The following is a 12,530-nucleotide window of genomic DNA, read 5'->3' as shown; positions in this document are numbered from 1 at the left end:
GCAACCTTCATCGTGGCAACACCGGATCCTTAACCCACTGAGCAAGGCCAGGGATTGAATTTGCATCCTCATGGATACTATGTTGGGTTCTTAACCTGCCGAGGCATAGTGGGAACTCGAGAGAGAAAGGAAGCATTTTCTTTCGCTTCAGCCACTCCAGACCCGTTTACATGGAACTCTGACTTTCCTGGACACCCCTCTATTCTCCTGCTCCCATGTGTTTACACATAGTGTCGCTAACATTTATAGGCTAACGACTTTCTTTCCTTTCCGTTTTTTTTTTTTTTTTTTTTTTGTCTTTTTTTTTTTAGGGCCGTACCCATGGCATGTGGAAGTTCCCAGGCTACAGGGTCGAATCAGAGCTACAGCTGCCAGCTATGGCCACAGCAACACCAGATCCTTAACCCACTGAGCAAGGCCAGGGATCAAACCCGCATCCTCATGGATACGGGTCAGGTTCATTACCACTGAGCCACGACGGGAACTCCAACATAAGCTAAGGACTTCCAAACCTCAGTTATCAGCCTTTACTTCCACCCGAGCTTCTGGTCCTATTTGTCACACTTACCTCCCCACAGTCCCCTCCCATGCAATGTCTCTAATCTCACCATCTTTCCCGCAGCTCTGCTCCTCTGCCTGCGATCCTAATTCAGAAATAACACCACCATCTGCTCAGACGCCTGTATATCCTCATCCTCATCTGCCTCCCTCTTCCCCAGGTCACACAACCAAAAACCACCCAACAATGTTGGTTTCGCCCTGCAACACTGCCCTTGCCCACCCACCCACGGGCACGGTCCAGGGCCTCACTTCCTTCTAAGACCTGCCCTCCAGAGGAGCGCACATGCCAAGAGCACTTGATGGGCACAAGTGGTTTTATTATTTTTGCCTGGAAGAGGAAGCCCTGGCAGGAGCCAGGCTGCCCAGCAGACGTGGAGCCGCCTCCCTGCTGGCAGCATGAATACCAGTGGCTGGAGTCCAGGGCAACAAGGAGCTGTCTGATGGTGTGAGCTGGAGCTGGTGAGGAGGTACGGTCTGGCCTGCAGAGGCCACTGGCTTGAGAAGTGGGGCTCCAGCCTCACCGGTGCCGCTTTCGGATGCTCTGCAGCTCCTGGTAGATGGTGCTGAAGTTGGGCCGCTGCCCAGGCTCGTAGGCCCAGCACTGCTCCATGAGTCTGAATACAGCATCGGGACACAGCTCGGGGCAGGGCAGGCGGCCCCCTGTGAGGAGAGGCACAGCCCATCAGGCCTGAGGAGGGGGTGTGAAGGCCCCTGGCAGCCCCTGAGGGTATACCATGAGCCATGGGAGCTGCTTTGGGCACAATGTTTTTTGGGGTTTTTTTTGTCTTTTTGCCTTTTCTAGGGCCGCTTCCCAGGCCTAGGGGTCTAATCGGATCTGTAGCCACCGGCCTACACCACAGCCACAGCAACGTGGGATCTGAGCCACGTCTGCAACCTACACCACAGCTCATGGCAACGCCAGATCCTTAACCCACTGAGCAAGGCCAGGGATCATACCTGCAACCTCATGGTTCCTAGTTGGAGTCATTAACCACTGTACCATGACGGGAACTCCAGGGCACAATGTTCTTAAGGAGACCCTTTTCTTCACCAAAAACAGAGATTTTAGTCTCAAGCCACCATGTGCTAGTTGTATAAACTTTGCTTTTTTTCCTGTGTGTGTGTGTGTTTGCTTTTTTGTGTTTGTCTTTTTAGGGCCGCACCCGCGGCATATGGACGTTCCCAGGCTAGGGATCAAATCGGAGCTGCAGCTGCCAGCCTACACCACAGCCACAGCAATGCCAGATCTGAGCCTTGTCTCTGACCTACACCACAGCTCATGGCAACACTGGATCCTTAACCCACTGAGCAAGGCCAGGGATCAAACCTGCATCCTCAGACACTATGCTGGGTCCTTAACCAGCTGAGCCACAGCGGAAACTCCTTGTGTAATCTTTGCAGACCTCAATGTTTCCTCCTGCAAAGGGGACTCGTTAGTCCCTACCTCACATGTTGTGAAAAATAAATGAAATAAATGAATGGCCTGGTACATAACAGGAGTTCACTCAATGGCAGCTGCAGGATTGTTCATACTCTGCCCCAGTGGGAGGGTTAGGGGGCTTGGAAGAGTCCAGCTGGAGCACTGGGGAGGGGGCTTGGCTCTGAGGCGGCTGTCACCGCACAGGGTCCCTTACCCTTTTCCACGAACTCCCGAGTCTGCTGATTGCTGAGGTTGGGGTAGGGGGAGGCCCCCAGGCTGAAGGCCTCCCAGAGCAAGATGCCAAAGCTCCACACGTCGCTCTCGGAGGAGTAGCGGCCTGCAAGGAGGTGAGGCAGTGTGAGTGGGCAGCCCATGGCCATTGGCCAGAGAGGGGGAGGTGGCAGGACCCACAGCCCAGCCTCAGGCCTTGCAGCCAGGGTGGGTCGGGCCCAGGTACCATAGTTAAGAGCTTCTGGTGCCGTCCACTTCACAGGGACTTGTCTGAGGCCCCCGGAGGCCGCGTAGACTCCGTCGGCTTCCTCCCGGGACATCCCAAAGTCGCTGATCTTCAGGACATTCTTCTCTGTTACCAGGCAGTTCCGAGCAGCCAGGTCCCTGGTCCGAAGCAAGAAGGGGCTCATTCAGCCAGCGTCCACCCAGCACCTGCCACCTGCCTGTCCGTCTAGACACAGTCATGAACCAAAGCCGCTCCCTGCCCCTGGGACGCCTGGTCTGTTGGGGAGGCAGATGCCACCTCTGGGGCTGGTGCCTGCTGTTGAGGGGAGCATGGGGCAGCGTCTGCACCTGGGTGGGGGGTACGCGACCTGCTCGCCACCCCCCCTCACCGGTGGATGCAGCACTTGCTCTCCAGATACTCCATGCCCGCTGCAGCATCCCCCACCATCTGCAACAGCGTCTTCATCCGCAGGCGGGCTCCCTCTGTCCGAAGGAAGGTCAGGAAGTCGCCCCCTGGGGGTAGGCGGTGTGTGGGGGGGACACTCGTTGAGCCTTCTGGGCACTGGGGAGGGGGGAGACCTGGCCGGGCTGAGGACCCCCACCCTTGGACATCAGCTCCCTCTGCTCACCCTGCACGAGCTCCATGACGATGTAGATCGGCTGCTTCTGGGTGCAGACGCCAATGAGACGCACGATGTTGGGGTGGCTGTACTGCTTCAGGATCCTGGGGCAGGGGGGTGCTGTTGCTTAGGCTCATGCCGCAGGCCAGAGGTTGGAGGTCGGGGGAGTCTTACACATTCACTTCCTTGGCCCCAGGAACCCCACGGAAGCCCAGGGAGCCCAAGGGAGGAAGAGAGAAAGGCAGCAGCGGAGAAGAGCTCAGCCTCCAACCCTGAGGCCAGCAGACCTGGAAGTGGGACTTGGTGGGACCCTGAGCCTCTCCCCCTCCCACTGTGGGGGGCCCTGAGGATTCAAGGACACCACAGAAGTCAAGCACTGCGGGAGTCAAGCATCCCATCGTGCCCAGAGAAACCCTTCGCATGGGTTCTTTTATCACATGATGGTTCTTTTATCACCCACCTGGCTTCCTGCAGAAACTTGGCCTTGAGGTCAGGTGGGAGCGTTTCTCGGCAAGATTTCACCGCCACCAGGGTGTTATCCGCTCGCAGGCGTCCACTGAAGACTTCGCCAAAGTTCCCCTGAAATGGTCTGAGGCTCCTACCTGTCTTCCCTGGCCTGCGGTCCTCTTCTGCGCCGAGGGCACAGGCCACCGTGTCCCCACCTGCCTTCCATTCTGTGATCTTAAGCTCAGACCTGCTCATCCCTGCTCTCTGGTCAAGGGACCAAATGTACCCATGGGGCAGGCAGAGAAAGTCCTTCTTTTTTTTCTTTTTAGGGCCTCACCTGAGGCCTATGGGGGTTCCCAGGCCAGCGTTGTTGAATGGGAACTGCAGCCACTGGCCTCCACCAGAGCCACGTCTGCGACACCACAGCTCATGGACATGCCGGGTCCTTAACCCGCTGAGCGAGGCCGGGGACTGAACCCAAATCCTCACAGACACGATGTCAGGTTCTTAACCCACTGAGCCACAACGGGAACTCTGAGAAATTCACTTCATTTTTTGTTTGTTTGTTTTTGTTTTTGTTTTTGTGAGAAAGTCACTTCAGATTTGCCATATTCACTGAGAAGTGACATGGAAAATCCAGAAATCACTTTCACTCAGGTTGGAAAAGCATTTTGTTTTTAGGAAAGACTCCGTTCTAAGCAGCTATTTTATAGCTCACACGAACTGTATCTCCCAGCCCTGCACAGGCGGCGTGTGTTGGGGGGAGTAGAGTGGGTGCTGGCGTCAGGTGGTCTCTGGGGAGCCTCCAGGGCCAGTATTTTCCCTGTTTCCTGAAGGACAGTGTACAGTGGCGGGGCTGGGGGTTGGGGGTACAAGTTGAGAATCAGACTGAGGCAAGTGGGGGGTACGACTTGGCCCGGGGTCGGGGAGGGAGAAGCAGGCAGCCAGGAAGCTGCCCTCGGGCACTCGACTTACCCTTCCGATCTGTTCGCCCAACACCAGGTCCTCGTGGCTTAGTGCCCATTTGTCCTGGGGAAGCGGGGGGAGTCGGAGGGGTCAGAAGTCAGGGAATGAAGGATGTGCCCAATCCTATGAAGGACTGAACACCCCCCACCAACACTATGCGGTTCATTTCTGTAAAATGGGTTTGGACCACATCAGGCTCACACTCAGATGGCACTGGGAGTGGCCGTGACATTCCAAACTAGAGAGAGGCTGGCCTCCTGGGGAGCGAGGAGTCACTCTGCACCCTGTATGGAGACTGGGGCCCTTCCTGCTCCGATTCTGCATGGGTGGCGAGGCCTGGCTGGGCGCAGATTCACCTTGGGCACTGCCCTGTTCAGGACGATACCGCTCTTCTTGGTGAGGGGCTGCTGGGAGTGCAGCAGGTGGTCGATGAGCAAGGGGATGCTGGGAAAACCGTCTCCTTCCAGTCGGTACAGGTTCTGTGGGGCAGGGGGAGCTGGGGTCAACAGCCTCCGCTGCTGAGGGGGCTTGAGCCCTGGGATAGGAGAGGAAGAGCCACGGGCAGAAAAGGCAGAGACCTGCCGCAAAGGCACTACCTGGTGGCGCAGGCCAAGTCTGCTCCCCCATCCTTCAGGAGGGTGCACACGGGAGGCTTAAGCCACTACTGTGTGGCAGGGCCTTGGTGGTCTCTGTGGCCCCTTTCAGCTCTGCCAGGGAGGCAGCTCCTCTTTTACCCTCTCAAGGTCATTCCCTTGAAGGGAGGCGGGGGAGGAAGAGGGGAGGGCTCAGGTCCGGGTCCCACTCACATCTGCGGACTGGATGATGAAGTGTCGGGGCTGGCCGTCCCACAGCACGGACAGCACGTACTCCTGCTTGCCCTGGCTTTCCCGGACCAGGAAGTCCCCAGAGTGTGTCAGCAGCTCAGCCACCTCTGCCCGCGGGATGGCCCCATGGTACCACAGCTGCTCGTGCAGGGGCTTCTGCACCTCTGGAACGAGCTGCAGCGGTGGGGGGAGCTGGAAAGGGGGAGGGGCATGGAGGGGTCACTCAGGCAGCCCATCAGGGGAGGCCACGAGGCCAGCCAGGGGGGCCACCTGTCAGGTGTCTGTCTCTTTCCTATGAGCCTCATCCTCACCAATCACCTGACTGTCACTTAGAGCCAGCTGCAACCCTTGGAGCAGCAATATACTTGAGGAGTGCTCACCGCAGAGCTGGGATGGGCAGCCCAGGCTGGCTGATCCCAAACCAAGATTTTGCCTTTTCCACCAAGACCACAGCTTGCAATTATTCCTGGAGCAGGAAGGGCTGTGGGGGTAATAAGGCTGGAGGTCCCTTTGGCACAGAGGGGTGGAAAGATCTGGAATCCCAGCGAAGAGGGGCTCCCAGTAAAAGCGGCCTGGGAGGACTTCTCTAGGGCAACCTGGGGGCTAACCCCAAAGCACCCTGGTAGGAAGGGCTTGGGGGGCCATCTCTGAGGCCCCTGGCCTGGCCCACACCTTAGAGAAGGGCAGACACTCACCGAGAACTTGGGGCGGAAGATGCCTGAAATGTGGCTCTTAAGGATCTCCAGGGTGGGTGTCCTTCCCCCTTCTCGCTCCTGCTCCTGAGGCCAGGGACAGACGTCAGCGGGTGGCCAGGCTTGGGGAGGGGGAGGGCGAAAATGAGGAGCGCGCCCCCAGCGGGCAGGCGTGGCCAGCGGCGCGGGGCAGCAGGTGGGCGGCTCACCGAGGACGAGGTGGAGTGGCGGTCATCCTGTAGGAGCAGCACGGGTGGGGGCTCGCCAGGGCCCAGCTGCTCCAGCTTGGCATGCAGCAGCTCCTGCTGGGCCTGGAGCTTGGCCTGGCTGCACACTGCTACCTGCAGCCCCTGCAGCGCCTCCTGCAGCGCCTGCTTCTTGCTCAGCAGCTGCACCCTGCAGGCAGGGGTGGGCAGGCGGGGTGGGGGAGAGAGAGAGCAGGGTTCAGCCTACAGCTGGTGGCCGGCAGTGGGGCAGTGGGGCAGGCTGGAGGGAGGGCCAGGTGGCTGCAGGAGGTGGGCCCCACTCACCGCTCCCGGGGATGGGTGCTCTGCTCCTCCTTCCAGAGCTCCCGCTGCAGCTGAGTGACCCCCTCCTGCCGGCTGAGCACCGTCTCGGTGGCCTCGGCCAGTTCTTCTGTCACTGAGGTCAGCCTGTGCCCAGAGGGAAGGGCCGTATTAGCTGTGCCCCTCAGCCACCTCCCTGCACAGCCCAGCAAGCCCGGCGGGCTGCCCACAGTCCTGTGTGCTCAGCATCCGCCCCCGGCCGGGAGCTGAGCCACCACACACGTGTGCTGCACGCTCTCCACAGTCAGCTCATTCAGCTGCAGCTCCCCGGGCTCCAGCAGTTCAGTCTCTTCAAGCAGCGACTCGTCAAAGGTGACGCAAGGTGGGACGTCAGGTGTGGACCTGCAGAGGACAGTGCCCTGTCAGTGAATAAGCCAGCAGCCCTGGTGGCCAGCTGCTGCAAGGAGGGGCTTACCCATACTGTTGCAGGAAGCCTTGGTACTCGGCCTCGGGCTGGATGCGGGCAGCCGCTGCAGCCATCTCCCGGTGAATGGCCACCACCTCATCTTGCACCAGGCTGGTGATCTCCAGGTATTCCTGCAGGATCTCCTTCCTGCACCCAGAGGAGCCCCCCAGTCAGGGGGAGCCTCAGGCTGGGCAAGGCTAGGGAGCTTGGGTCCTGGGGTTGACTGCCCACCCCGCAACCATCATTTACCAGCCAAATGACCACAGGCAAATTACTTAGCCTCTCCCACAATAAGGACCCGGTGAGAGCCTGTATGCAGAATATGTGGCATGAGGAAGTGCCTGCTCCGTGTGAGCTGTAAATTTGCCTGCTCTGGGGAAGCAGCCCAACAGCTGGCGCTCCAGGGTTCTGATACACACATAAGCCGCCTGTGTGCCGGTGACCCCATGCTTATACCTTCAGTCCCAGCCTCATGGAACCATCCACCTATTCAAAATGTCTCACAGCCTCTCTCAGATACCCGACTCCACCAGCCAGCTCCAACTCCTTCCTAGTCTTGCCTCCTTCTTCTCCCACAACCTTCCCCACATAGCTGCCACCTCCCAGGTCCTCCGAGTCAAATCCTTGGAGCCATCTTCTTTTTTTCTTTTTGCCTTTTCTAGGGCCGATCCGGAGGCATATGGAGGTTCCCAGTCTAGGGGTCTAATCGGAGCTGTAGCTGCCAGCCTACGCCAGAGCCACAGCAATTCGGGATCCAAGATGCATTTGCTACCTACACCACAGCTCATGGCAACACGGGATCGTTAACCCACTGAGCAAGGGCAGAGGTCGAACCCGCAACCTCATGGTTCCTAGTCGGATTCGTTAACCACTGCGCCACGACGGGAACTCCCTTTTTTTTTCTTTCTTCTGTCTTTTTAGGGCTGCACCTGCAGCATATGGAGGTTCCCAGGCTAGGGGTCGAGTCAGAGCTACAGCTGCCGGCTTATGCCACAGTCACAGCAATGCCAGATCTGAGCTTCGCCTGTGACTTACACACAGCTCACAGCAACGCCAGATCCTTAACCCACTGAGCGAGGCCAGGGATCGAACCCACAACCTCATGGTTCCTAGTCAGGTTTGTTTCCCCTGCACCATAACGGGAACTCCGACCTAACCGTCTCTCCCCTCCATTGCTGCTGCCTTGATCCAATGGCCGTAGTGGATGGTCTGTTGTCTAGGTCACTGCAGTAGCCTCCTGTCTTGTCTCCCTGCTCCTGTCCTTGCCCCTAGAGTCTGTTCTCACATGGCAGCTAGACTGACCTTATTGGGAGGGCTTGGAACATGTCACTTTTTTTTTTCCTCTTTAGGACCGCACCCACAAATGGAGGTTCCCAGGCTAGGGGTCGAATTACAGCTGCATTCTGCAACCTACACCACAGCCACAGCAACGCTGGGTCCTTAATCCACTGAGCGAGGCAAGGGATCAAACCCGAGTCCTCATGGATACTAGTCGGGTTCGTGACTGCTGAGCCATGCCGGGACTTTCCAGATATTTTAGTCTACATTCTCTACTGAAGCACAGGACCTACCGTGGTATTCAGTAAATATAATAAAAGCCTGCAATAAGGGGTCCTGGAATGATGGAATTTGGATGTCAGTTAACTGGCCCAGAGCATGTTCTCACATGATGTCATGACAGGGTCACGTTTACAGGGCTGGGTTTGCTGGATGCTGGTGGCAGGGCTTCGGGGCTGTGCTGGGGGTGGAGCGGGGCTTGGGCTTACAAAATGTTCGCCATCTCCTGGTGCAGGTCCTGCAGCGACTGGAGTAGGCCGGGCAGCATGAGCTGGTGGTGGTGCTGGTGGTGCAGCTGCGCAGCCCGCACACCTAGCACGTAGCGGTTGTGGTGAGCGAAGAGCTTCCACAGGCTGCGCACGTACTTGTCCTTGGCCTTGTCGCGATCCTTGTCTGCCAGGTGGGGGATGGGGGGGAAGGGAGCATGGGTGGCAGCACAGAGGCCTAGGCAGCCCCTCTACCTCCCTAGGTACCTGTGGACAGTTCTGGGCTGGTTTTGAATTCCCCTCCCTGGCCAGGGAGAGAAGCCCCAGACCTTTGCTAGCCTCCTGGTACTTGCGCCGGGCCTGGGCACTGTCCCGTGCCAGGGCTCGGTACTGGCTCTTCAGCTTCTCAATGTCCTGGCTGTGTGTCTGGAAAGAGAAGAGAGACCAGCATGGGAGAGCAGGGCCCCCAAGCATGAAAGATTCCTGCCCAAGGTGAAGCCCAGGATAGGTCCTGTAGTCCAGGCAAACTAATCCAGAGAGTCTGGATTAATCCAGGAATTAAGTCTGGATTAATCCAGGAATGTAATCCAGGAAGCACCCTCCAGGAAGGGCCTGGAGACCTCGGGGACCTAGCCTCGGCTGCTGAGGATAAGGTCAGGGGAGCTGGGTTAAGGACAGGCCCCTGGGAGCAGCAGAGATGGCTAGACAGGCTACAGCTGTCCCTTCTTGGCTGGAGTGGTATCTGGTGGCAGGCAAGGTACAGAGGCTGGTGTGTGCAGCAATTATGCAATTATGGCACAGAGGTCCGCACTTCGAAGGGCCCCATGCTTGTTTAATTATTAAATTCTTAGTAATTTGTTGACAAGGGGCCCCGCATTTTCATTGTGTATTTCATTTACCAGGAACAATAGATGATCAAGGCCAGAGTTTTCTGAGTTCCCATTGTGGCTCAGCAGGTTAAGAACCGGATGTACAGTCCACAAGGATGTGGGTTCGATCCCTGGCCTTGCTCCATGGGTTAAGGATCCATTGCCAAAATCTGTGGCATAGGTTGCAGACACAGCACGGATCTAGTGTTGCTGTGGCTGTGGTGTAGGCTGCAACTGCAGCTGCAGCTCTGATTTGACCCCTAGCCCGGACACTTCCATACACCATAAGAAGAAAAAAAGAGAAAAAAGAAAAAAAAGGACTAGAGTTCTCATCCCAGTTCCCCAAGTTCCACTACTTTTCTTTATCTTATTTTATTTTTTTGTCTTTTTGCCATTTCTAGGGCTGTACCTGTGGCATACAGAGGTTCCCAGGCTAGGGGTTGAACTGGAGCTGTAGCCGCCGGCCTACGCCAGAGCCACAGCAATGCGGGATTCGAGCTGTGTCTGCAACCTACGCCACAGCTCCTTGCAAAGCCGGATCCTTAACCCACTGAGCAAGGCCAGGGATCGAACCCACAACCTCATGGTTCTTGGTCGGATTCGTTAACCACTGCGCCACGATGGGAACTCCTCCACTCCTTTTCTCTGAACCTCAGCATCCCCATCTATAACTACGCTAAATACATGGACTACATCAGCCTTTTTCTTAAAGGCCAGATCGTAAGGCTTGTAGTCCATGCATTTTCTGTTGAAATTACTCAGCCTTTCCACTGTAGCTCTTTGGTAGCTATAGATAATGTGAAAACATACGGGCGAGGCTATGTCCCAGTAAAACTGCCTGCAAAAGCAGGCTGACCCCTGGATTAGATCATATAGAAAGAAAAGAGGCAGGGATGAAGACCAGCCACCAGGGGCTGCTGTGGGTCCATGGCAAGGCTGGGGCTTGTGCTGGTACAAGGGGTGTGGTGCCAGCTCTTGCCTGCCACATTGAATAAAGAGGCCAAAGCATCCACAGACATAGCGCTGATCAAACAGTTTCTAGACCCAGGAGCTGAGCAGGGTTCAACAGCAGGAAGGCCCACTTCACAGCCCTGGTCCTTAACCTCAGGTTTGAGGTTAAGCCAGCTGCTTGTAAAGATTCTAGGTCCCTGGGAGGGGCCATCCTGGGCCCAGGGCAGACTGAGTAGCCGTCATGCCTCTGTCTCTCGGACCCCAGGGCCAGCTGGTGCACTGTAAGAGGTAGGTCACAGATCCTGCACTCCTCCCACCACTCCGCCCAGGCACACAGAAGGATGACAGAAAATGCAGGGAGGGGCCCCACTGCCAGTCCAACATGGGGCAGGGGGAGTGAGGGAAGCTGCGGCAGGGCCGGGGCAGGCCCTGGGGCCAGGCCTGTGGTCAGATACTTCCACTTCCCCAGTGAACCCCAGAACTCCTTGCAAAACCAGCCCTTTTAGGCTTAAGATGTAGGCAGAAATGACCAGGTGAAACCCCAGTGCCACCCACCCACCTTGGTGAGCTCCTGCTGCAGGTGCTGCCACTGCTCGCTGTAGGTCTTGCGCAGCTGCTGCCGCTCCCGGATCAGCAGGCTCAGCTTGCTCAGGGGCCCCGAGTTCAAATCTTCAGCGTGCTGCCTCAGCAGTCGGCTCAGGCCCTCTGTCTGGCTGGTGATATCTGCCCAGGACTATAGCACAGGACGGGTGAGGCAGGGAGTCAGGGACAATGGTCCCAAGCCTGGGCCTGCCAAATCTCCAGCCCTCCCCTGTGGGCGCCCGGAAAGGAAGGGACTGGCAGATACATCGGCACCCATAGGAATTCCTTGGTTGGTGAGGGCAGGAAGGGGGTGAGGGGCCCAGGGCATTGTGGAGTCCCACCTGACTGATGGGGCTGTGGAAACCAGTGCTCCGGCTCTGGGCACCACTGTCCTGTAGTGACATGTGGTGCAACAGCCCGGCATACTCCCTGTCGCTCTTGACTCGCTGGGCCATCCACTTTCTCATGCCCTCCAGCAACCGAAGCTCGGCCTCCTGCATCTGCTGCAGGGCCCCATGGCCCTGGGGGCTGCATAGCTCCGAAGAGAAGCCCATAGTGTGGTCCTGGGGACAGAGAGGAGAAGCCACCAGTGGGGGCAGGGCAGGAGCTGGAGACAGACAGAGGTGTGGGACAGAGACCCTAGGGGCTGCCTGACTAAGAGGGGCTGCAGACAGGCGGGTGGTGGGGGTCTGTCCCACTGAAATGCAGCCATAGGTACAAACTTTGGCCTGGCCTGGGAAAGCCCTCATTGCTTCCTGCATCCTAGGCCGAGGACTAGTGCCAGGGGTCCTCTTTCCAGTCCTGGGGCAGAAACCTCCTGGATCTTGCCTCCCTGGGCCCTCCCACCCAGCACCCAGCTGCAGGGGCGCGGCACGATCAGGGCCCTCGGTCCCTCGGCCCCTCGGCCGGGCCAAGCCTGCCCCTTCTGGCGCCCCAGGCAGCCGCAGCCCAAGCCCCTACCCTTCCCCGGCCCCTGCCCAACTGTGTCTGCTCTCTGATCGCCGCCGCTGGCAGGGCTCCTGCCTGCTTCCCACTCCCCCCCACCCACCGACACCCTCCCCTGGGGGCAGGAGTTACCCGCGTGGGCAGCTAGCTGCTCCTAGGGCCGCCGAGGACCAACTCAGACTCAGGCCCCCGCACCACTCCGGCCAGTTCCTGATTCCGCGCTTCCTCCTCCTGCGGTTTCAGTTGGCCCAGGCCCCGGGGCGGGCCGGCGGAGGGGAAGGGGCGGGCAGGAGCCCCTGACGCCTGTCCGCCCCCCCGCTGCCCAGTGCAGGCCGCTCAGCCAGCCACACGGCTCACAAGGCTCGCGGAAACGGAAGGGAGGAGGGGGCTGAGAAAGAATGGGCCAGAAGAGAGCAGCCTGGCCGGGCACTCCCCAGGTCCCGGACAGCGCCCAGGAACTGG

General features: G+C 58.3%; 1 protein-coding gene across 5 annotated transcripts; it reads right to left on the bottom strand.

Annotated features, from left to right (window-relative positions):
* Window positions 1-857: 857 nt before the first annotated feature.
* On the bottom strand, window positions 858-12,309 carry FES (FES proto-oncogene, tyrosine kinase). 5 transcript variants are annotated; one of them, XR_014810397.1, is made up of 19 exons: window positions 12,201-12,309; window positions 11,465-11,686; window positions 11,101-11,274; window positions 9,051-9,147; window positions 8,725-8,908; window positions 6,968-7,105; window positions 6,775-6,894; window positions 6,517-6,639; window positions 6,196-6,382; window positions 5,990-6,108; window positions 5,277-5,486; window positions 4,827-4,949; window positions 4,480-4,533; window positions 3,518-3,636; window positions 3,067-3,161; window positions 2,827-2,950; window positions 2,439-2,596; window positions 2,196-2,318; window positions 858-1,221 (listed from the first exon to the last, which is right to left on the bottom strand). XR_014810397.1 is itself a non-coding variant. In XM_001929355.5 (19 exons), exons 2-19 carry the CDS (start codon window positions 11,675-11,677, stop codon window positions 1,079-1,081), a joined length of 2,469 nt encoding a protein of 822 aa, XP_001929390.1. In that variant the 5' UTR covers window positions 11,678-11,686; window positions 12,201-12,309; the 3' UTR covers window positions 858-1,078. The 5 variants fall into 5 exon arrangements, 3 of the variants coding, with proteins under 3 accessions (XP_001929390.1, XP_084824641.1, XP_084824642.1); XM_001929355.5 differs by having other exon boundaries at window positions 5,990-6,073; XM_084968515.1 differs by lacking the exon at window positions 858-1,221 and adding an exon at window positions 1,400-1,606 and having other exon boundaries at window positions 5,990-6,073.
* Between the last annotated feature and the right edge of the window lie 221 nt (window positions 12,310-12,530).

Source organism: Sus scrofa, chromosome 7 (genome assembly GCF_054392235.1).
Source record: "Sus scrofa isolate SSC_HxYL_T2T_F1_AM1 chromosome 7, Sscrofa_HxYL_maternal_Yorkshire_Landrace_v2.0, whole genome shotgun sequence".
NCBI classification, from domain to species: Eukaryota; Metazoa; Chordata; class Mammalia; order Artiodactyla; family Suidae; genus Sus; species Sus scrofa.
This window is presented reverse-complemented; position numbering and strand designations above follow the sequence as displayed.